A 22526-nucleotide genomic window follows, 5' to 3' on the forward strand; every position below is an offset into this window, starting at 1 on the left:
TTTCCTCGTCTTTTTTCACGTGTTACATGCAAAACTGTCGTGAATAGTGTTACTCGAATTAATACGCAGTGGTAAGTTGTGTGTTAGCTTTTCCACTGAGTAGTGTAATGTGATGGTTTGAGTTGTTGCAATAACTAGTCATCAAATGTATTAAACATAAATATGTTTTGATCATCATAATGTAAATCATTGTAAAAATCAAGTAGTCAACTCCTTAATACGGTTCTAGATGATTTTATTATTTGAGTCTTAACATGATTTGGAGATAAACGATTTTTTATTCACAACCTAATTCTGAAGGTGGATTGATAAAAAAAAAAGAGCATATCAAATTAATTAGTGTTGTGTAAAAGAATGTGAGGCACATTAATAGTGATATCACAAAGCACAAATGCCACCACCTTAACTTATTGTTGTGTGGTTTTGTTCCAAAATGTCTAGATATCATTAGGAGTAAATTTATTCCAATTTCTTATAGTTTTTTTTTTGTCTCTTTTCTTACGTGAAAATTTTCATTTTTCACGCATCCTAAAGAATTTGAACAAAGATATTATCCTTTTCTAATACACATTAACTACTTGTGTCTTGAATTAAAATAGTTATTAGTACTCAGTAGAAGCTACATTATCAAATAAGAAAAATTTGTATGAATTTTTTTTCTTTTGTTACACTGGAGGGACATAGACCCCATAACTTAACATAATTTTAATCCAATTTCTTATGCTCAACTCCAATTGCTCAAAGAATTGAATGGATTTACTCTCTCTTTATCAATGTTTTATAATTTTTTTGGTAGATCTCTCAAAAAGATCAATTTTTATACAGTTTTTCTTGTTTGTGGCCGCCAAACAAAGTTGAAAAGGAAAGCCAGTACGTAATATTCCTACTTTAAAAAAAAAAAAATCCACGGAGGATATTGAATGAGAAATTAAGAAGTTGATTTATTGGACGCCACCAAGAACCAGCTCACATCGTAAATGGGGCCCAATCCCCTCCATGCCATGCGGGACTATATCTTGGGTCAAACTTCAAAGTGGGCCGAGGATGACTCCAGCCTTCCTTTCACATTTTCAATGATTTGATGAGCTATACGACCTGACGTATTGAGCACTAAAGGATTTAATAGAACCATTGGTAGTTTGGCCAAAATCACTAAACACATAATAGTTGGTTTCTGAAGACCCTTAAAGTCAAATTGCAAGTTAGCTGTACCTAAATCACTATTGCTAATCAAATAGTCGTATATGTTGCTTATGTAGGTAGGCCTCCTTGTTCTACCTCCATCAGAATGACAACTCTTGAATTAGGCAAATATCAAAATAAGATATTGGCGAGAATTTTGTCGAAACGAATGTAAAGCGATCATTGAAGTGATTGTTTTAACAACGCTTCATAGTCATTTTAGCTATTGAACCTCACTAGAATCCTAGGTTTTTCACCCTTTGTTTTTTAAACTATGTTAGTTAATTGTTTTGTGAGCTAGTATCGATTACTTATATGTACGTTATTCTCAATTTTTTTTTTAACCATATCAACAACTAGTCTTTTTTTAGTCAAACCCACGACCTCCTATTTATAAATATGAGACTTATGTCACTAAATTGGGCAACATTGTTCTCAATCTTGTTTTCATTCATTTTCATGCTTTAAAAGTTTCAATATTATTTATTGTGATGATCACTAAAACTTGTTGAAGAAACATGCATACAATGTGTGTTCACACCAATGATGGTTCCCTCTTTGGTCCACATTCCGACCATATTAGAGTCAAATAAGAGCCAATGTATCAATGATTATTATACATTTGTGTGCCGGCAAGTTCTGTAATCACACCCGGTCGTAAAAAAACTAACATATGAGGCAGAAAATTCACGTGCTTATATTACGATCCTGAATGCTTTATGATTAAGGAGAAAGCACAGAACCAAGGATTTGAGTACGGGCCCGGGGGGTGCTTTTTGTTCTTGCTCAAGTTCATTGTTTTTTTGCTGTGCATGCATATATATATATATATATATATATATATATATATAAAATATTAGGGAAGTGAAATCCACGTGTTGTCTAAAGTTTAGTTTCTTAAAGGTTTTTTTTTTTTTTTAATTGTCCTGGAGAAACTCTAACTCGACGGCGACTAAAATTGTGAAATCATTTTCGTCCGGTAGCGGCCTTGACATCTCGGCCGGCCTTAGTCTTGCCTACGCCACGCGGTTTTGTTGTCGGACAGGGACTGCATGCGACTGTTTGATTATTCCCTTGTGAATGGTGTTGCTCAAGCTTTCTGGCAGGAGGTGTTTGGCTTCTGTTTTTGGTGCGACATCTCTGGGAGGTGACCGATTCTTTTTGCTGGCGGCTTGGATTGACGGTGCTGTTCGAAATCGGCAGAGGCTAGGATCGGAGACACTGAAAATAGAGCGGATTTGTGGTGAAGCAGCTTGTGGCGGTGTGGTTTGTCGTGATTTGGGTCGTGGCGGTTTTGACTTGAGGCGAAGCAGTCACGATGGCGGATCTGCGCTGGGATGGCTTGGTGGTTTAGAGGTGAAGGTTGGACTTGGGCCAAGCTAGGCCTACTGGGCCTTCTTTTGGGCTACTTTGGACTGCACAACGTTGGGCTGAGGTTTTTTGCCCTATGCCCATCTCTATGTTTTTAGTTTTTGTCTAATTAAAATAATTTCCTTATATTTAGGAAGTTATGCACATGTGTGCACTCTATGTATCTCTAGCACCTTTAGAGTAGTACCAAAGGAGGATTCCCGCTACGTTTACGTATTTGATGTCTAATAAGTGTACCTATTTCTATGTACCACTCGGTACTGCCACAACTTCTTGATCTGTCTGGAAAGAAGGCAGCAGGAGGGTCACCACTTTGGCTTGTGATGAATGAAATCAAAACACGATTTGTGATTGATTAAAAAAAAAAAAAGTGAAATCCACATTCCTCATTTTACAATCCACACCTTGTAAAAGTAAAAATGGATTGGAATTGGTCTACTCATTTCATTCATAACCCCTTCATATAAGGATAGGATTACAACGGAAATATCAATTACATTGATGATACTAAATGCTGATTGAGCTGTGATTTGTAATTGCTTGATTCCCTCTTCGTATGTTTCTTTGACGAAGGCACATAATGTGCTTTTCCTTTAACATTCCCCCTTGTGCCAAGTCAAAGACGAAATGGTGCATGAGTTGTTGCATCACTAAAAACCTTGCCAAGTAACAATAAAAACCCTGTGGGACAAAAATATACCTTGGTCGAAGGAAAAGAGCACAACGCACTTTTTACATTTAAGTATAACATGTGTGTGTTAGACTCCCCCTGACGTCTACACCTCCCCCTGATACTTACATTAATCAGGGGAGCTTGGAAAGTCTTCGCATTCCTATGCTTTTCACATGTTTCTCAAATATGGCCTTAGGCAATGATTTGGTGAACAAATCTGCCACATTCTCCTCAGACCTTACTTGATTCACTTGAATCTTGAGGAGGGTCTATTGTTGCTGATTGTAGGAGAACTTTGGCGATATGTGTTTTGTATTATCACCCTTGATATATCCTAGCTTCATCTGTTCGATGCAAGCTGCATTATCTTCATAAATGCAAGTAGGCTCTTCAGTGGTAGAACTCAAACCACTAGTCCCTTGAATATGTGTAATGATAGCTCTTAACCATATACACTCACGAACCATCTCAAGTAGAGCGATGATCTTTGAGTGGTTTGAGGAGGTAGCCACAAGGGTTTGCTTGGTTGATCTCCAAGATATCGCTGTGTTCCCAATGGTGAGTACATAACAATTTTGGGAACGACCTTTATATGGGTCATAGAGGTACCCAGTATCAGCAAAACCAACGAAAACGTCATTTGGTGTTTCAGTGTAGTGAGTGGCGCTTTCGCCATCAACATTTCCTTTAGGGATTGCAGTTCCATTTGCGGTCACTCTTGTCTCTCTGTAGGGAAAGAACAGTCACAAGTCAATGGTCCCTTTTAGGTATCGGAAAATGTTTTTGATACCATTCCAGTGACACTGCGTTGGCGCTGAGCTAAATCTAGCTAACAAGTTCACTGAGAATGCAATGTCTGGTCGAGTACATTAGGCTAGGTACAATAATGCGCCTATTGCACTTAGATAGGGAATTTCAGCTCCCAACACCTCTTCGTCATCTTCCTTTGGACGAAATGGATCTTTCCTTGTATCCAAGCTTTGACCGATCATGAGAATGCTAGCAGGATGCGTTTTGTCCATGTTATATCGCCTGACTTTTGGACATACGCAGACTGGTGGATTAGTATTCCACAAACTCGGTGTTCTAGTTCAAGGCCTAGATAGAATTGAGTTTTCCCAAGATCCTTCATCTCAAATTCGGATTTCAAGTAGCTCGCGGTTTCTCTTATTTCATCAAGAGTACCTATTATGTTCATATCATCGACATATACAACTACAATTGCAAATCTGGAACTTGTTTTCTTTATGAATACGCAGGGGCATACTTCATCGTTCTTATATCCCTTTTCCAATCAAGTAGTCACTTAGACGGGTATACCACATCAGCCCGGATTGTTTCAATCCGTAAAGTGAGAGTTTCAACTTAATTGCAAACGCACTCTGTGGTTTAGAGTCACTTGACTTGGGTAATGCAAGGCCATCAGGCACTTTTCATATATATCTCTGAATCTAGATCCCCATAGAGATATGCAGTAACCACATCCATGAGCTGCATTTCCAGTCCTTCGGAAATTACTAAGCTAACTAAGTAGCGGAACGTTATAACATCCATTACGGGAGAGTATGTCTCCTCGTAGTCAATTCCAGGGCATTGTGAGAAACCTTGTGCCACAAGGCGAGCCTTGTACCTCAAGACTTCATTCTTCTCATTACGCTTTCTGACAAAAACTCATTTATGTCCTACAGGCTTTACACTTGGTGGGGTTAGCACTACCTGACCAAATACCTGTCTCTTTGTCAGAGAATCTAATTCTACCTGGATTGATTCTTTAAATTTAGGCCAATCTGCTCTTTGTTGACATTTTTCAACAGAGCGTGGTTCGATATCATCATGCTCTATGATTCCTTGAGCAACAGTATATATCATCAATGTGTATGGAAGATCTTTCTATCAACTCATACGAACTCTCATAATCCTTTGAGATTTCTTTGTTCTCTGGAATCATTTCAAACATCGGAGCGTCCTCCAGTATTGATTCATGGACATAACTATAATCAGAGACAATCTCATTGATGATTGGTTTGTGCCTTACTCACCCTCTTCTTCCTTGGGTGAGTGTCAGTCGAACCAAGTGACCTCCCCCTCTTCCTTGGGGAGCCATGTCCTCAACCACACCTCCACTAAGTGTGGTTGCAGTGCCTCTATCTGTGGCACTGTGCCCTTTGTTGGGGACTTCTAACCTTGCAGGCACATTTGCAGCTGGTATATGTGATCTCGTCACTTTTACGATATCAGTAAACGCATTAGGCATCGAATCTGCTACGTTCTGAAGATCGATTATTCTTTTCACTTCACTTTCACTTTGTGAAGTGCGGGGATCAAAATGAGACAGAGTGGGGACAAACCACGACAATTCCTGTCGTTCCCTTGGAAAATCCTTTTTCCTATCTCCTCCTAACGACGGGAAGACTATCTCATCAAAGTGGCAGTCCGCAAATTTAGCGGTAAATAGATCGCTTGTCTAGGTTTCCAAATAGCGGATAATTGTTGGGGATTCATATCCAACATAAATACTTAATCGTCTCTGAGGACCCATTTTAGTGCGCTGTGGGGGCGCAATAGGCACATATACTGCGCAACCAAATATGCGTAAGTGTGAAATGTCAGGCTTATATCCAGTTACCAACTGGTACGCAGAAAATGGTTGGCTAGCAGTGGGTCTGAAACGAATGAGTAAAGTTGCGTGCAATATTGCATAACCCCATGCAGATATAGGCAGGTTGGTGCGCATAACCAATGCCCTAGCCACCATCTGTAGCCTTTTGATGGTGGCTTCTGCGAGACCATTTTGTGTATGCACATGGGGTACAGGATGCTCTACATCGATCCAATTAGATATGCAATAATCATCAAATGCTTTTGATGTAAACTCTCCAGCATTATCAAGCCTTATAGACTTGATAGGGTGATCAGGGTGGTGAGCCCTTAAACGTATAATCTGTGCTAGGAGTATTGCAGCATTTCTTGTGGATAATAAAACAACATGTAACCAGATTGTCGAAGCATCGACCAGAACCATAAAGTACTTGAATGGTCCGCATTCTGGATGGATAGGTCCACAGACATCTCTTTGTAAGAATGGAATGTTTTGTTTTGTATCTTTAGCATAGGAAGGTCTCGATCCTGTTTTCGCTAAAGAGTAGGCTTTGCAAAACAGTGATGTGCCTTTGAAATAGTCAATGAGGCATAATGGGAGGGAGGTAGTGCTTCTGGTACTTCAGAAGGCAATGACTGCATTTGAGCAATACTAGAACCGACACCTTGCAGTGTGGAGGATTTTTCTCCCATTTTTCACTCGAAAGAAGGGAAGTCCGTGTGAGTTCTTTAAAAATACGGATCATCATGTCACGACCTCGGTGCCATAGGCAGTCATGCAAAAGCCTGTATGAGTCAGTGTCCCACATTTCATTGTTGGTGACAGTGTAGGATTCAATGATCCAAATCGTAGTGAGGTACAGTCCATTAGATTGACTCATAAGTTTCTCTAAGGTGTATTTCCTTCCACAGTCATTAGATGAAATATCAAGGTATTCAGTTCCATTCTCACGGTGTGTTTTTACATGATAACCGTTGGCACAAATAGCTTTGAAACTTTAACAAGGTTCGATTAGCTCTTGGTGCATATAGAGCGTCTGTGACTTTAAATGTTGTGCCATTAGGCAACAAAATTTTTTGGCAGTTCCTCGCCCTTTTATGAGTTGTGATAATCCAATCATCGTAGTCACAGAGGAATTATAGGCTATTAGTTCAATGAATAATTGCATATTTCTTAATATTGTGTGGGTAGTCCCACTATCATCTAAGCACTCAAGTTCTCCTCCATTCATTTCTACAAATAAATGGGAGGTATTTAGAAAATATAACTCATATTCTTTAGAGTATTTCTATTTGCGTAGAATGATATTCTTTTCATTCTAATAATTTTTCTCTAGATGTATTGCTTTACATCTTTATAGTGCTATGTCGAATCATGTAAATATGTGTATAGTAAATAAATTTGAATAAATTCAGTGCTTCAGAATAAAATTCAAAATTTATTAATAAGCCAACGATAATCAAATCAAGGTCTTGTTCAAAAATCTTATTCATCAATCCATGATTGAAAATAAACTTTAAGACCAAACAATAGTCTAATTAAAAGTGAGGCATTATGCCTTCACAACTGTCTTTGGAAAATAAAAACAGATCAGTCAAGATTGAGAGCATCCATTGACTTAGCAAGTTCCTCTTTGCCATTGAAGTCTGCAATTGTAAGGGTGACGTCTAGGTCATGACCTCCTTCTTCCATATAGTGAGTCTCTTGTTCTTTAGACTCTTTATACCTCTTGTAATTGGCTACTACTCTGTTGTTTGCTTGGCAGTTCTTGTACCAATGCCCAATGAATCCACACCTATAGCATGGTTCATTGTCAACTCTTTCCTTTTGCATCTTGTTTCCATGATCCCCATGTCCCTTTCCACGTGGTGCATTGTTGCCACGTGGGTAGGGATCAGCACGTCTAAACCCCCTTACATTGGAGTTATTTCCACCTTTCATTTTTCCATAATTAGCCTCGGGAATTTTCTTTGTCCCAGTGGGCCTGGCATTGTTATTCAAGAGACTCTCATTTTGTCTCTCAGCCACTTGCAGTAGGCTTATCAACTTATTGAAGGTTGTGATTCTTTTGTTGTCATACTCCAACTGATACTGGTTCGCTAGTATAAAAGCTGAAGTAGGAAAGGTGGTAAGAGTCTTGTAGATCATATTATCTTCTGTGATTTCCCTTCCACAGAAATTGAGACGTGCCTTTAAGCGCAACATGTCCTTGTTGAAGTCATTGACCTTTTTATAGTCAAGCAAGCGGATTCCATTACACTGAACATCCAGTCCTGGGAGCAAAGTATCGTGAATGTTCCCAAAACGTCCTTTAAGGGCATCCAATAGTGCTTTGGGTGTCTTCAACTGAAGGTACTCCCAGCGTAGGCTAGGATCAATATGTCGCCTCAGAACAATTAAGGCATCTGCTTTCACCTTATTAGATAGTTCATCGTCTTTGGGGTCAGTAATGGTGGCAGTGTAGTCATTTGCCACAAAGGCAATTTCCATATCGGAAACCCAACAATAGTACTCAAGTCCTTCTGAGTCCAAAATGTCAAACTCAGGTCGAGTTGGATCAGCCATCTACATAAAACAAGAGGGAAGATATAAATTACGCAGTCATAAAGACATCCACGTGAATTATTTTCTAAAAATATGAATTAGATTTCAAGACTAAGATTCGTAATGGTCACATTTTTTCGATACTATGTGACAATACTTTATCACAGTAAATGTGTATTTATAATGCGCATGAACTTTCATTATCATGGCAAAAACGCAATTCTTTTTTGTATAGCATTCTAAACAAGTAATAATCATAGCACGTAATAAATAATAAAAACATAGCATATATTAAAATAAATTACATAGCATGCTCAAATTTCACAAATGTAAACGAAAATATATGTTACACATAATAATAGCAATAATATATCATGCGTAAAATAAAATATAAATAATAACATAATATAAAGGCATGCTTAGGAATAACTATATAAAGCGTAAATAAAATTCACAAAACATGCTCAGAATTGCATAAATAATATATAACAAAATATATATGGCATGTTCAAAATAAAGTATAAACTATAGCATAATTAAATAGCATGCTTAAACATAATTATTTAAAACATAAATAATAAGGCATGCTGTAAAAGGATTAATATTATCGAACAAAACATGCTCAATAACAAAATATAATAAAAGCATAAACAATAAGGTATAAAGCATGCTTAAAAATAGAAAAGATAAATAAAATTCACATGCTTGATTAAAATCATAAAATAAAATAAAGAAAACATACTTGATTTCGAAAAAAAAAAAAACAATCCTAGCACACTCGCGTGTTGATGCAGGCGTGCGTAGCGATGTTTTTGGACTTGAGAAAAACTGAGCCGCTTCCTCTTTTTTCAGCAATGGGCCACAAAGACTTATTATTTTTTTTTTTCTCTTCTTTTTTCTGGGCCGCAGGCCTACTTCTTTTGTTTTTTTTTTTGTTATGCTGGGCCGCAAGGCCTGCTTCTTTTTTTTTTTTGATTGGGTCGGGTCCTTTTCTTTGGGCCAGGTCACACTGTTTTTTTTCCTCTCTTTTTTTCTTTTCTCTCTTTGGTCATCTTCTTCCTCTCGTCTTCTTCGTTCTGGCTTTCTGTCCTTCTTCTGGGCCGGTGCAGGACGTAGCAGGTTGAAGACACACGGCAGAGGAAGATGGAGGTCGGTTTGGACGAGGCCGCGCCGGTGATTGGGGCCGAGGCTGGAGGGATGAGCGAGCCACGGGGCCGAGACTGGAGGGAGCGCGCTGCAGCGATGAGATCGGAAGCTTGCTGCTGCGAGGCTGGGATGATGAACGCGCGCAAATCTGGGCTGGGCAAGGGAGCAGCGCCGTTACAGGTAGGTTGGGCTGCGACTGCAAACGCCGGACGTGCAAGGCGGAGGCACTGGGGTTGTTGCTGGAGGAAAACGAAGGTGAGCGACTGGAAACAAGGTGGGCTGCAGGTGATCGACTGGAGAAGATGAAGTCGATCTGGGACACTCGCGAGCAGGATGAGGCCGCGCCGGTGAGCAGGATTGGACCGCGTCAGAGCTGGGAATGGAAATCGGACCGAAATCCCGTCTGGGTCCGGTCGAGGTGAGGTCCGTGTGGGGCTTGGGTGTCCAGAGGGGAAACGTGGGTGTCCAGAAAAGAAATTCAGACTTTTGGGGTTTTGGTTTTTTTTTCTTTTTCTTGGCTATTGGCTCTGAGCGTGCTGATAACGTGTAAAAGTAAAAATGGATTGGAATTGGTCTACTCATTTCATTCATAACCCCTTTATATAAGGATAGGATTACAACGGAAATATCAATTACATTGATGATACTAAATGCTGATTGAGCTGTGATTTGTAATTGCTCCCTCTTCGTCTGTTTCTTTGACGAAGGCACATAATGTGTTTTTCCTTTAACACACCTCAAGTTTAATTTTTCTGTAACTTAAATTTTGTCTTTACTAATTTAAATTTTATATTTTTATGACAATTTTAACCAAACAAGAAAAGAGGGAGTGTACACTACATATTACGGAGTGTGAATTTCACTCCCCTAAAAAAATAATGGAGGGTGTTGCAGCAATACTTAGCCCTCGCTTGGTTCCATTGAAGTTAAGGAGCCACGCATATATTTAAATTCTCATATATTTGACTAATGTTTTTTTTGACTTTGTCAAGGGGAACCCAAAGGCTTCCTAGGCCCAAGATAAACCCCTTCGTCGCATGTGAAATGCTCCAACTGTGCATTGCAGCATAGTGCCTGGCCACTTTGACAGCTTCGGGATTCGAACCTAGGTTGGAGAGCACACCCAATTAGGCAAGAACCACTAGGCCACTTGCAGTGGTTATATATTTGACTAATGTTAATATGAAAGTCGATCATGTAGGTACAAGTTTTGATCAACTTGGCGTGTTGGCATTCCATACAAACGAGAAAGTATTTTTGAGGTTTAATGGGTTTAATATCTTTTATTCATTTAAAGATATTTTTCTGTGTGCTAAATTGTATTATTGATTTCCTAAGTATTTTAGGATTTGGTGTCCTTAATTGTTTATATTTTCTTTAACACAAAAAGATTTGTTTTTTCCTTGTAGAAGGCTTATTAGGTTAAATAGCTGTTTTGGTTGTTTTGTTTGGTATTGTTTGAACCCAAAATGAGCATTTTGACCTGACAAGGCGGGTCTTGGAGAAATTGAGCCAATGTCAGTGGCTCAAGCTAAATAAAACATACCTGTAGAATTATGGAAGATTATGCAAGCTGCGAATATTCATAATCCATTCAAATTAAGGAATATGACATGCACGTGGGGAAGCATTCAACTACAATATTTCATGGTGGCTTAATTGGAAAACCTATCACAATTCCATTAGTGTTTAAGTGCTTAAACCTAACAATTCCGTTAGTGTTTAAGTGCTTAAAACCTAACAATTCCATTAGTGCTTAACCCATCATGATTTGTTTAAGGCCAACCACTATGGCTTGGTAGCCTATAAATAGAGGCTACGACGAAGTGACAACAACACACAATTCATCAACTAATCTCTACGACTACTCAAGTCTCTCAAGAGAATCCATCTTTTTCTCTTTCCGGTGACCACACTCTAGTCCCATAATCCTTAGGAGCCGACTGTCAGTGCCACCAAACCCTCTATCAACGTGCTTCGGTCCTAGTCTCCTCGGGAGCCGACTGTAGTACCGCAACCACAACAGTTACGGAACCAGCCAAGCAAGGGTAACGCCCTCGCAAATCAACCAAGCTAAAATCACGCTTTAGCAAGTTCTCCCCACTTCCCAGTGATTTTCGCTCTGCTCGATCTACGACGTCGAGTATCGATTGTGTGATCTTAAAGAAGCTTAGCAAAAGTCCTCACCACGAGGCACAAAGAATCCCACGACGAGGTTGGTGCTCTCCTCATCCACAATCGCTGGAAAGAAGTCAGGTCAAGGGACATCCCTGACGACTGCATCCAAACGGTGCTGGCACACTAGCGCAGAAAAGAGACTGTTGACTAGCTGCAACAAAACTAGAGCCAAACAGGTACGGCAACTATCCTTGGAAGGTGGAAAAACAGACGGCAAAAGAGAGAACTTGGAACGCAAGAAGAGGTTGAGGCATTTTGCATGTTGTTGATACCCAAAAATCCAGCTAACAAGCCCAATTCATATTTCGAGGCGAATTACACCCGCAAACATCACGTCACACACGTGGACCCAAGCCACATTCATGCACTTAGGGCTTACAAGAATGGGTGTGGTGTGGAAGGTTACAGAAAAGTATGATGTCCATCGCGAGTTTTAGGCAAGCTGATAATTTTGGACTTGGGACCAAAATTCAAGCCAGCAGCCAAATTCTCAACATGGGCAAGGTGAAGAAGAGAGATAGCACAATTCAAGCCCAATATCTCATTAATGGGGATAAAGCCAACCAACAAGCTAAGAAACCCAAAGCCCATTGAAACCATCTTAAACTCACCACGTCCAAAATCTTGATCCCAGCAACATAACAAAATCCTAGCAGCGCAGCAGAAATCCTGGGATTGCAGTCCCAGCAGCAGATTTCAGTAGCGGGAATCCTGGAAAGGTAATCCCAGCAGCAGGATTTCTGGGATTATGATCACAACTACATGCCAAAGACAAGGCAGCAAGCTTAATGCTGCATCACACATCAACTCTCCTATAAATTAAGAGTTCTTACTATTGTGAAGGGGCATTCAGAAGCAACCCCAAAGAAACCCACATGCAAAGCAAACCCAAGCAATTCCCCAATACTTATCCCAGAAACATGTAGGCAAACATAGAAACAAAACCAAGCAGTTTCCTCCAACACCTATCCTAAAAACCCATTTCCAATCCAAAACTCATCAACCATAATCCGAATCCAAGCTTTCATGGTTGCTGCAAATCTCTCATCTTTACTACAAATCATGCTTTTCTAGCTCCCACGCCACATGCATCTTACCAAGCCCCTTTTGAAACGATTAAGTCACTGTCGTGCATGTACAAGGAGTTGCCGGGAAGAACACAACAGCAAGCTTCCTAGGATTCTCAGGTCCTTCGAAGTTTGTTGGGCCTAGTCTTCGCTAACTTAGATAAAGGGGCAAAGTTTTGGGTCCTTACCCATGAATATCCACTGCCGAACAACCCTGATCAAAAGTGCCCCTACACATGTTTGCTAATTGAGTCTTCACAAGAGTCCAAACACTTGGTCCATGTTTAAGTGTTCTTGATCATTGTTTCATATGCATAACTTCTCTTGAGATCAGTAGAGGAGATGTGAAGAAAGGAGAGCGATATTTGGTGATCGATCAAGTAAAGAAGAAGTTTAAGACGGAAGACAAACTTGGTATTAGTATTCATCTAATCATTGTAGCCGAGCTAGTGCTATTCAAGTTTGTAAAGAACATATCCTTCATCATAAGTTAATTCTTATTTTGAGTTCTCAAGAGTAAGAACCCCGCAGTATTTCTAATATAAGAAGTTGAGATTTTCACTGCGTAACCAAAAATCTGGTGTTCTGTTGATTATTTTTGGTTTCTGCCCAGTAGGGATTGATACGTCCCTTGCAATCCCCATTTTCCAGAAAATCACATTCTGTCCTTATATTATCAGATCATAATGAATTTATTTTTACTATCTAAAAAAAAAACATTTATTTTCAATTTGTCACATTAAGAGAAAGTCGACCATAAAAATGTTACATTCTTAGGGTTTTGTTCCTTGGGTTTTGTTCCTTACTTCCCCTTTACTGCTTAATATTGGGAATGAACCAAACCTACTTGATTGAGGAATGAAATTTATCCCTAAAACTACAGGTGCCGCACGACTTGATAAAAGTCGAAACTTACCAAGATCGCTAGGAAATCACCATGATGAACATAGCTCACGGATTCGTAAGAGGCGGTCTGCATTCGCTAGAAGCCGTTTGCAAGGCAGTCTGCAACTTCTTGTGGCAGCCGGCCGCCGTCGCCAGAGCTGCTTCTCTTGAAGGGCAGATTATTTCTCAGCCACAAAATCTTCTTCCCGCAAAACCAGGTAAATTCGAGAGTGTATTCTTCCTCCTAGATTGGATAACCGGAGGCGGCCGCCGAGGCGGTGGCGCCGATCAGGAGGTAGCCAAGGGGAAAGCAGTCGAAGCAAAGCCTCATCATCCGGACGATTTCCATGTGTGTGGTCCTCGCAATGTGTCACGCCCCAATTGGAGAGACCTGATCAGATCAAGTTGGAACGACGGCAAGTACAAAAGAACTGTGATTGCATGCTTCACACAAGCAATCTACTTGCTCGAGATGGACAGACAAGACAAGAGAGATGCAGCTGCTGCTCTTGCTCCAAAGTGGTGGAAGCCCTTCAAGTATAAACTGACCCGAACTCTTGTTGACGAAAGAGATGGATCCATTTTTGGTGCAATTCTAGAATGGGATCAATCTGCAGCACTTGGTGATTTTGTTGTCATGAGACCAAGCGGCGCATCAAGAGCGGTTTTAGCTCTTAGAGGCACATTGCTGAAGTTCCCGACGATTAGAAGGGACATCGAGGATGACCTTCGGTACGTTGCTTGGGAGAGCTTGAAGGGTTCTGTTAGGTTTGGAGTTGCTTTGGAGGCTTTGAAATCAGTGGCCGAAAAGTATGGAAGTGACAATGTGTGCATTGCTGGCCATTCATTAGGAGCTGGTTTTGCTCTCCAAGTGGGAAAAGCATTAGCTAAACGAGGGATGTATGTAGAGACTCATTTGTTCAATCCGCCTTCGGTTTCGCTAGCAATGACCTTGAGGAATATTAGAGAGAAAGCAGGATTTGTTTGGAAAAGGTTTATGCCAATGCTTCATTTGACGACTGATCAAAGTCATGTTAAGCACAGTGAAGTAATAGTTAGGGATAATGAGTGGACTAGTGGTTTTGGATTGAAGAACTGGATACCAAAATTTTCGAGATTGAAGAATCGCGGTGTAGGTTTGGTAAAATGGTTGCCTCATTTGTATGTGAATAAAAGTGACTACATCTGTTGCTTTTATGCTGACGTGGACGACGGAAGAGAAGGAAACAATGCTGGCGAAAAGGAGAATGAGTGTCGGAATTTAACAAATGGACAAGTAGCTGCGAAGCTGTTTGTGATGTCGAAGCCAAATCAAAGGTTTCTAGAGGCACATGGGTTGCAGCAATGGTGGTCTGATGATTTGCAACTCCAGCTGGCTCTTAATAACAGTAAGCTTATCAGCAGGCAGCTGAGATCCTTGCATAGCCTTCCACGTCCTCAACTAACACTTGCTAGATAACAAGGGCGGCTTGTTTTCATTGTTTGATTAATAAATTGTTCTTATAATATTAATTCATAATGTCTTCTGCATTTGCTTAGAATAAAATAAAATAAGGTCCATCATGAGAAGCTGTTTGTTATCTTCATGCTCTTCTCGGCTGCTAGGTACTCTCAAGAAGCAGCCTACAAGATTAAGCTCCAATGGAGAAAACAGAGCAAGAAGCTCTGCAATTCAAGGCTTTGTGGGTAAATGTTGGAATGGTTCAGACCACTATTCGAGTATTGTTACTTTTACTTTTTTAACCCACCAGCCTGTACTGACTCTGTTCTATTCTCCGAAATGCCAAGGTGACGAGCTTTCTGTTCCTTTTTCATCTTGTACTATTGGACTAATACTTCTCCACTATTCCAGTTTGTCTTTCATGCTTACAGAAAAAGATAAAAGGAACAAGAATGATCAAATCTTTAGAAGAAGTTCATAGACTAGTTTCAATATATTGTTATTTTATAAGGAACTCTACTGTTAGATATCAGCAGTTATTTTCCTAACACTAGCTTTTTTTCTTTTTTTTTTTTAGACTAGTGTTAGCCTGTTAGGAATTCTTAAAACTGCAAAAAGTTTTAGGCTTCACTCTAGCCAGTCTCAGAAACCTTCAATCTTTAGTACTAGTGGAGAATGGGTTAATCTACTATTCTACTTTTTCACCACATTTTCTGTGTAAACCAAATCCCAAGATTCCAGTGTCCAAATTTGTGTCGATTCCCATGTCCAGATTCATGTCTTCCATCAGCCAAGTCATAGAAACAAACCTTACATGCTTCCTTAGGTTCTCCTTAGTTAGTGATGAAAACTGGTTCATATTAATTCTCTGTAACAATAGCAGCTGCAGTTTTCTCCGAAACCAAAACCAAGTAGCGCCCTGCCTGCCATCTTAGTCAGCTTTGCCATTGGAATCGAGAAGGTCTGGTGGTAGCCTGCAAAGGTCATCTGGCCTCCAAGACCATGCATCATTTCCCATTTGGGTTTAGAACTACTAGTGGTATCTAACTTGAACCAGAAAAATCGAATGGAAATTTCTTTACCCAAGGCATTTGCTTGCAAACCAGTAAAAGCTCACCTCTGGAGGACCAAGTAAAGAGCAGACCCCACGGCGGGATTCCAGTTACAAATTTCTTGCCCATATATTCTTACTACTTTTGCCTTTGCCTTGATAATCAAGTAACACATCTAATAGGTCAAAAACAACTATCAAGAGCTCATAGGGGCATTTATAGACAATACCTTGAATTAAACAAGGAAAGTAAACATAATCCAACTAGTTTTTTTATATTTGACCTAATCAAATTAGACTAAATAACCTCAATTAACTAGGAAACTTGCTTCAGTTGGCTGGTCATTCACTACTGCACTATCCATTGAGACCTAGGCAAGAAATATGGACCCTCTAAGAACCTGAGACTGGGTCAGAGAGCACATAATTTCATTCCGCAAAGCAGTCCTTGAGGTGTTAAAAATACATGAGCTTACTTTGCTCGGGGGCAATGGTGCTCTGATGATTTGGATTTGGAACTTCAGCTGGCTCTGCATAACAGTAAGCTTATCAGCAGGCAGCTGAGATCCTTGTACACTTCCAGGTCCTCAACAAACACTTGCTAGATAGCAAGGGCGGCTTGTTTTCATTGTTTGATGAATAAATAGTTCATTTTAGGTAATCAAAACCTCTACATGTATCTCCTTCAGATTTTTATACTCGATCGGACAGCAAGTCATCGAATTTTTGCTCGTTATCGATAAAAAAAAGAAAAGAAAAAGAAACCATGTAAGGACAGCATAACACAATGAAACTACATTTCTTTTATTGCAACATAACATGAAGACAGAAGTATAACAGTTCTTGAAGATACTGTTCTGTTCAATCGGATACATCCAGGTGATTTAAAAATGTTAGATGGATTATGGTACACAAAATAACCTGATCAAATAATTGGACCCTCCTAATGTGTATATGATGATATGTAGGGACATCATTCTCAAACAGATTCCCTTCATAGTGGTACTTCAAAAATCAGCTACAAAGTTGAACAAAGCCGCTACTAAAAAATGACAAACCAAAAATGGGTATTTTCATGATCTGAGAACTTGAAGAGATCAAATTTTTCATATATAGGAGTCAGATTAGGCAATTGCAGACTCCCAATCCCAAGGCTAGATTAGATTGCTTTCAATCCAGCAAGCTCACGTAGCTTCTCACAGACTATAAAGGTAATTGTCGTTTGTGGACCCAATCTTGCAAACATTGCAAGGCTCCTGAAAAATATGTACTGTTTTTAGATTGCACGAAACCAAATATGCAAGGGCAGTGTCCAGGGCCTGAAAAGAAACTCACCCCTTGTAAAGACCTCTTGGGCCTTCTGTACGCAGGACCTGAAACCACACATCACAACACATTAGATAAGGAACATAGTCAAGTTGTTAGGTTTGAGACCGTGAGGTTCACGATGATCCACAGAGTCTATAGGAGCATGTGATAGCTTTTCCAAAACAATTTATTTAATGTGTGAAACTCTGTCATAGGAGCAAATGAACGGGCAGCTACTGAAAAAGAAAGCAAAAACTGTGCAGTGAAAAAGCATTTTAGTCAACTTCATTACCTGATATGCACAATGAAATCCATTTCTATAGCTTCCAACTCTTTCAGATTCCTGTTGCAGCATGAGACGGGTTTTTATCATGTCTACAGGTGCAGTCAGGAGGGTACTCACCATGCCTGCAACTGTGCTTGAGCTTCATAAGGTGCAGCGTATAGTCAGTTTTGCTAAATAAATTTCACAAAAATAAGAATTTGACAGACTTTTTAGATTATATTAGAACATGAATAGCTCATATTCTAAACAAAAACAAGTACAGTATCTCACACTGAATAAGTCAATAAACATACACAAGTTTCCAAATCAACTATTTGTCCCAAAAAGAATATATACTATCAGATTTCTTCAGTTTTTACTTCTTTATGCAAGTGCATTTGCATGCGTGTTTCAATGACAGCGACTTCCAGTTGTTTATAAGATGGCGGGTTTTCAGTGCACATTAATCTACTTCAATTGAAGAAATTAAAAGATCTCAGACAATAATTTTTATAAATATGCAGTGTCATACGTGAGATGTAGATGGAATCCTTCTTCAAGTGGTGTACACCTAATCAACATCTGCAATAATAGGAAGTTGATAGAATTAACAGAAAGTTAAACACAATTACTGTTTGCACTAGCAATCAAACATTAATGATTAGAAACTGGAAATTACTTTGTGGATATTGAAAGCGAAAAAAAGCATGCTTAGAACTTGACCCGCTTGGTTTCGTCATAGGTTGCAAGTTGTGATGCAGTCAATGTAGCAGCTCTAGTCATAGCAGGGCCAACACCCTTCCAAAGAGCTTTCACTCCCTCTTCACCAATGATTGCACGCACTTCTCCAGCTGCACCTTTCCTCAAGTTCGGATTCATCTGTAGTCGCACCTAATGGTAGGAGACAAATGATTTTTAAGTCGAGTTTGGAAACAGGAAGAAAATAAGTTTAATAAGGTCTTGCATGGTGCCATTACCTTCAAAACCTCAACTGGATTCGTCAGTGCAGTTGCAATTGCACCACCAAATCCCGCGGATCCAATCTTAACAAAAACATTGTTGGACCCAAACGCCCAATTGCAGGCATACTTTGAGGGTTCATACAAGCCTAAACGGAGACCTCCATAAAGAACAGACCTTGTCAATGCAGGTGTCAATCCCAGATACAAAAATCTTGGTCCTTCATTCTTAAGAACTTGAAGAAACAATCGTCCCTGTACAACACCCTCATAATCAATCTCCATCGATCCGTTCGAACAAGAATACAAGTACTAAAAGTCTAGCTAGGGAAAAGTACCATTCCAGTTAGAGGACCTTTCTGCCCAACAAGTTGCATTTGCAGCCTAACTTTGAGCACATCTGCATCCCAAATCGAGACAAATTTTAAATCCTTGCTTCTATAAACCAATATGAAGCTTGGTAACGATTTATTCATACAATCGATGTCTGTGCCTAATTTGTTACCAAATCTTGATACCAAAAACTATACGAAAGACAGAGCAATACCAATTCGATTGACCCCAACCAAACGAAACTTTCAACATAATAAAAAGCTATAAATAACAAAATCTGTGGTATGAAACTATGCCCACATACAAGTTTCAATCTCAATGCACCATCACAAAGACTATGCAAAGAGTGCCATAACGCAAACAAACACATTGGAAGCTGAGATTTTTACTTTTTTTCTTCTCCTGAGAAATTACCTAAAGGGTGAGTGACTGCGGTAGCCACCGCAACGGAAAGTCCACTCGTACCGAAATGATAGGCCACTCCGGACGGTGACACCAAACCCCAGCTCGGCTTCTCATCCGCTTTCATTCTCCCTGCAAATTACCATAAACCCTCAAATACTGAATTCTACGTTTCTGTTGGAGATCCGGCCGGAAGAAAGTTGAAGCCTTACGGATGAAAACTTCAACTTTTCCGCCTAGTTTCATTTCCAACCAACACATAATATAAAGCGTTGATAGATGTTCCACAGTTTTCTAAATAAAACACAAGGTGAAAGAATCACAGAACCTGAACCAAAACCCAGATTTTCCGGACGCAGATTTGAGCTTCCGAGTTTCTCTCCCTCAAACTTGGGAGCTCTCTTGACTTTTCGCCGCCCTCTCTGTCCGAATAAGAAAATTCGGATCCCAAAACGACGCATCGGTTTTTATATCTTCTTCCGCCAAAAATGATAAACGACACGTCGTTTCCTGCACTCTATTTTGGGCTTCTGAGAAACGTGGACCGACTTTAAAATTTATAGTCGGAAAAGCCCAGAAGCACCGTCATTCTTCTTCTTCTTCTCTCTCGCGCCTAGGGTTTTAGCATCACTTCAGTGCTTCTCAGTTCTCGAATTTCCAAAGATTCAGAACAATGCCTCGGTAGGACCTCTTTATCATTCGATCAAGTACTAAGCTTCAAGAATTCTTATTCTGAATATTTGATTTTCGCATCTAATCGGTTTTTTTTTTTTGGCTCAATTGTCAGGTATTACTGCGATTACTGCGATACGTATTTGACCCACGATTCGGTAAACACGTCTCCGTCTCTTTCTTGTTTTGGATCGAATTTTGAATTGTGATTTCATTGTTTCTAGAAGCTAAGAGTTAAAAGACGGTTAGATTAAGCTGGAAAGAGGATTTGGGTTTTACGAATTTGGGTTTAGTAAATGTTAAATGGGAGAATAGGGTAGCTGCTAGCTGATTAAAGTTTGGTTCTTGTTATTTTTTTTTTTTTTTTTGAGTTTTGTGGATTGCCCATGTTCAAGTTTTTGTTTCTTGGTGTTTTGCAGCCTTCGGTTCGAAAGCAGCACAATGCGGGTTACAAACACAAGGTAATACTGGTTTTTGTTTCTGTGTCGTTAGTGTAATGTATACTGTGTTTTTCTCTGTTCCTTTTGCTAATTTGGTGTATAATTGCACAGGCAAATGTGCGGCAGTACTATCAGCAATTTGAGGAGCAGCAAACTCAGAGTTTGATTGACCAAAGGATTAAGGAACATCTTGGCCAGACTGCAGCTTACGGGCAAGTTGGCGCAGCTTACAATCAGCATCTAATGGCTAGGCCTCGCCTTCCTGTTCTACCAAACCCTATGATGCCACAAATGCCTGGAGGTCCACCAATGGCTCCAGGGATTAGACTTCCTGTTTTGCCAAGACCTGGAGGTCCACCAATGGCTCCAGGTAATGTGGATTGCTTATTTCCATGGTTTTTGTTATCATATCAGTGTAGTGTTTTTGTAATTTATGCATGTGCATGCATTTTGCATATAGAATCGCACATTTTGTAGTTTATGCTGCTTCACCAAACCAATGCCATTAATGTTCTGGCATGTTTCTATCTATCTTTCTGATGCGTATACGTTATTTAGATTAACTTGATTATATTGCAAGTCATGCACAACTAGTTACTGTTCTTCAATCATCTGCATTTTTGTATAAAGGGATTATAATTTACACTTGATTCTATTCTTCTGGCCAGACATCCATCAGTTAATCATTATAACCGTTGCCAGCAGAATTTGACAATATGTAATACCCACGATGTCTTGTATTGACTCTTTTTCCTGGTGTTGACAGGAGTATACCAACAACAACCCATGATGCAAATGATGGCTCCACCTGGGGCTCCTGGGATGCCTGGTCAAGTAAATATTCCCATGAGGCCTCCCACTTTGAGTGCTCCACCATCAGTTCCCGGCAGCGCACCACCCAATGCTACTAACGGTGCCCCTTCTGTGGCTGCACCCCCAATGTATCAACCTAATCCAACAGCGCCAACAAGCGGAGGCTATGATAGTTTCAATTTAAATGCACAGCCTCCTGAATCTAGTCAGTGATGTAGTTCAATTGGTATGTTGTATTTCTATACTTCTGAAAACTGAAGCATCTTGGAATTATGTATTGGATATTGATTGTTATGAGAGTAGATTGGAAATTAATGATGTATGCAACAGTTGTATCTACTTCTGTCACTTGCCTGCATAGTGCTTATTCTAAAAGAACACCATCTGTTAACAAAGTTAAGTACAAAATTACTGCAGTGTGTGCACGCTGTCAAGAATTCAGTTTATTGGTGTTTTCTTCTATGGTTCTTTTTTTCCTGCTCAAGTGTATAAACTTGCATTACTGGTGCCAAAGGTATTTGAATTTCCACGTTAGTTTTGGAAGTTTCACATCGCATGAATCCACTTGCACCTATAAAAGTCACTTGTAACAGCTGTTGCATTTTTAAAGTGCATCTGTCACCATGATTTTGTGTTATGAATATGGTATTGTTGTGACTTCCATGGTATTGCTCATTACAGGCAATCATGAGAAAACCAGGATCACTCTTCTTGCAGCACTTCTGTTGGAGAAGTCTTCTGCCATGACTTTTTCCCATGGTTTGCAGCATGTGATGTGAATGAGAAGCTTGTTATTTGTTATCCAGTGTAGAGAATTGTGAATTGTGCGATTAACATTTTTGTAAACATTTAACATATGGATAACGTTGTTGAGACGGAGGTCTTGTTATAAATGGCTATCATATTTGAACCGCTACTGTTCTGTAAGACAGGAACCAAGCTTTTGTAAGCAACCATTAGTCATAGTTTCTGTATATATTTAGTTTCTTGATTTTTTGTTTTTTTTTTCAGGAGTCCATAAATACCAATGCAATGGTAATGGGACTGGGTTCGGTTGCTCAAAGGGTCATTTTATGGCCTTAGACATGTAGTGATGGATTTTAGCAACTATTATACACTCTAGGTCCACCACTCCACCCCTTTTCCTGTCCTGAATTCGGTTTACTGTTCCAATAAATACCATCTGAAAAAGAAAGA

General features: G+C 39.7%; 4 protein-coding genes across 4 annotated transcripts in view; 2 read left to right on the forward strand and 2 right to left on the reverse strand.

The window, feature by feature from the left end:
• The window catches only part of LOC112174408 (RNA-binding protein BRN1), a 28026-nt gene extending 8015 nt beyond the window's left edge, over positions 1-20011 (reverse strand). Inside the window, exon 1 of the mRNA XM_024312180.2 lies at positions 19993-20011. The gene's annotated coding sequence lies outside the window, so the exon portion shown is untranslated. The remainder of the gene's footprint in view (positions 1-19992) is intronic.
• LOC112174407 (GDSL esterase/lipase At4g10955) lies at positions 13597-15477 on the forward strand. The gene has a single exon (XM_024312178.2). It carries the CDS (start codon positions 13698-13700, stop codon positions 15102-15104), a length of 1407 nt encoding a protein of 468 aa, XP_024167946.1. The 5' UTR covers positions 13597-13697; the 3' UTR covers positions 15105-15477.
• Positions 16918-19887, reverse strand: LOC112174409 (mitochondrial substrate carrier family protein ucpB). The gene is made up of 9 exons (XM_024312181.2): positions 19733-19887; positions 19417-19536; positions 19008-19069; positions 18688-18924; positions 18434-18601; positions 18243-18292; positions 17738-17870; positions 17473-17510; positions 16918-17393 (listed from the first exon to the last, which is right to left on the reverse strand). The coding sequence occupies exons 1-9, from the start codon at positions 19863-19865 to the stop codon at positions 17297-17299; spliced, it is 1038 nt and encodes a 345-aa protein (XP_024167949.2). The 5' UTR covers positions 19866-19887; the 3' UTR covers positions 16918-17296.
• Positions 19969-22245, forward strand: LOC112174410 (U1 small nuclear ribonucleoprotein C). Its single transcript, XM_024312183.2, has 6 exons — positions 19969-20085; positions 20192-20234; positions 20496-20537; positions 20628-20886; positions 21283-21555; positions 22011-22245. Exons 1-5 carry the CDS (start codon positions 20078-20080, stop codon positions 21540-21542), a joined length of 612 nt encoding a protein of 203 aa, XP_024167951.1. The 5' UTR covers positions 19969-20077; the 3' UTR covers positions 21543-21555; positions 22011-22245.
• The last annotated feature ends 281 nt before the right edge of the window (positions 22246-22526 follow it).

This window comes from Rosa chinensis, chromosome 6 (assembly GCF_002994745.2).
Source record: "Rosa chinensis cultivar Old Blush chromosome 6, RchiOBHm-V2, whole genome shotgun sequence".
NCBI classification, from domain to species: Eukaryota; Viridiplantae; Streptophyta; class Magnoliopsida; order Rosales; family Rosaceae; genus Rosa; species Rosa chinensis.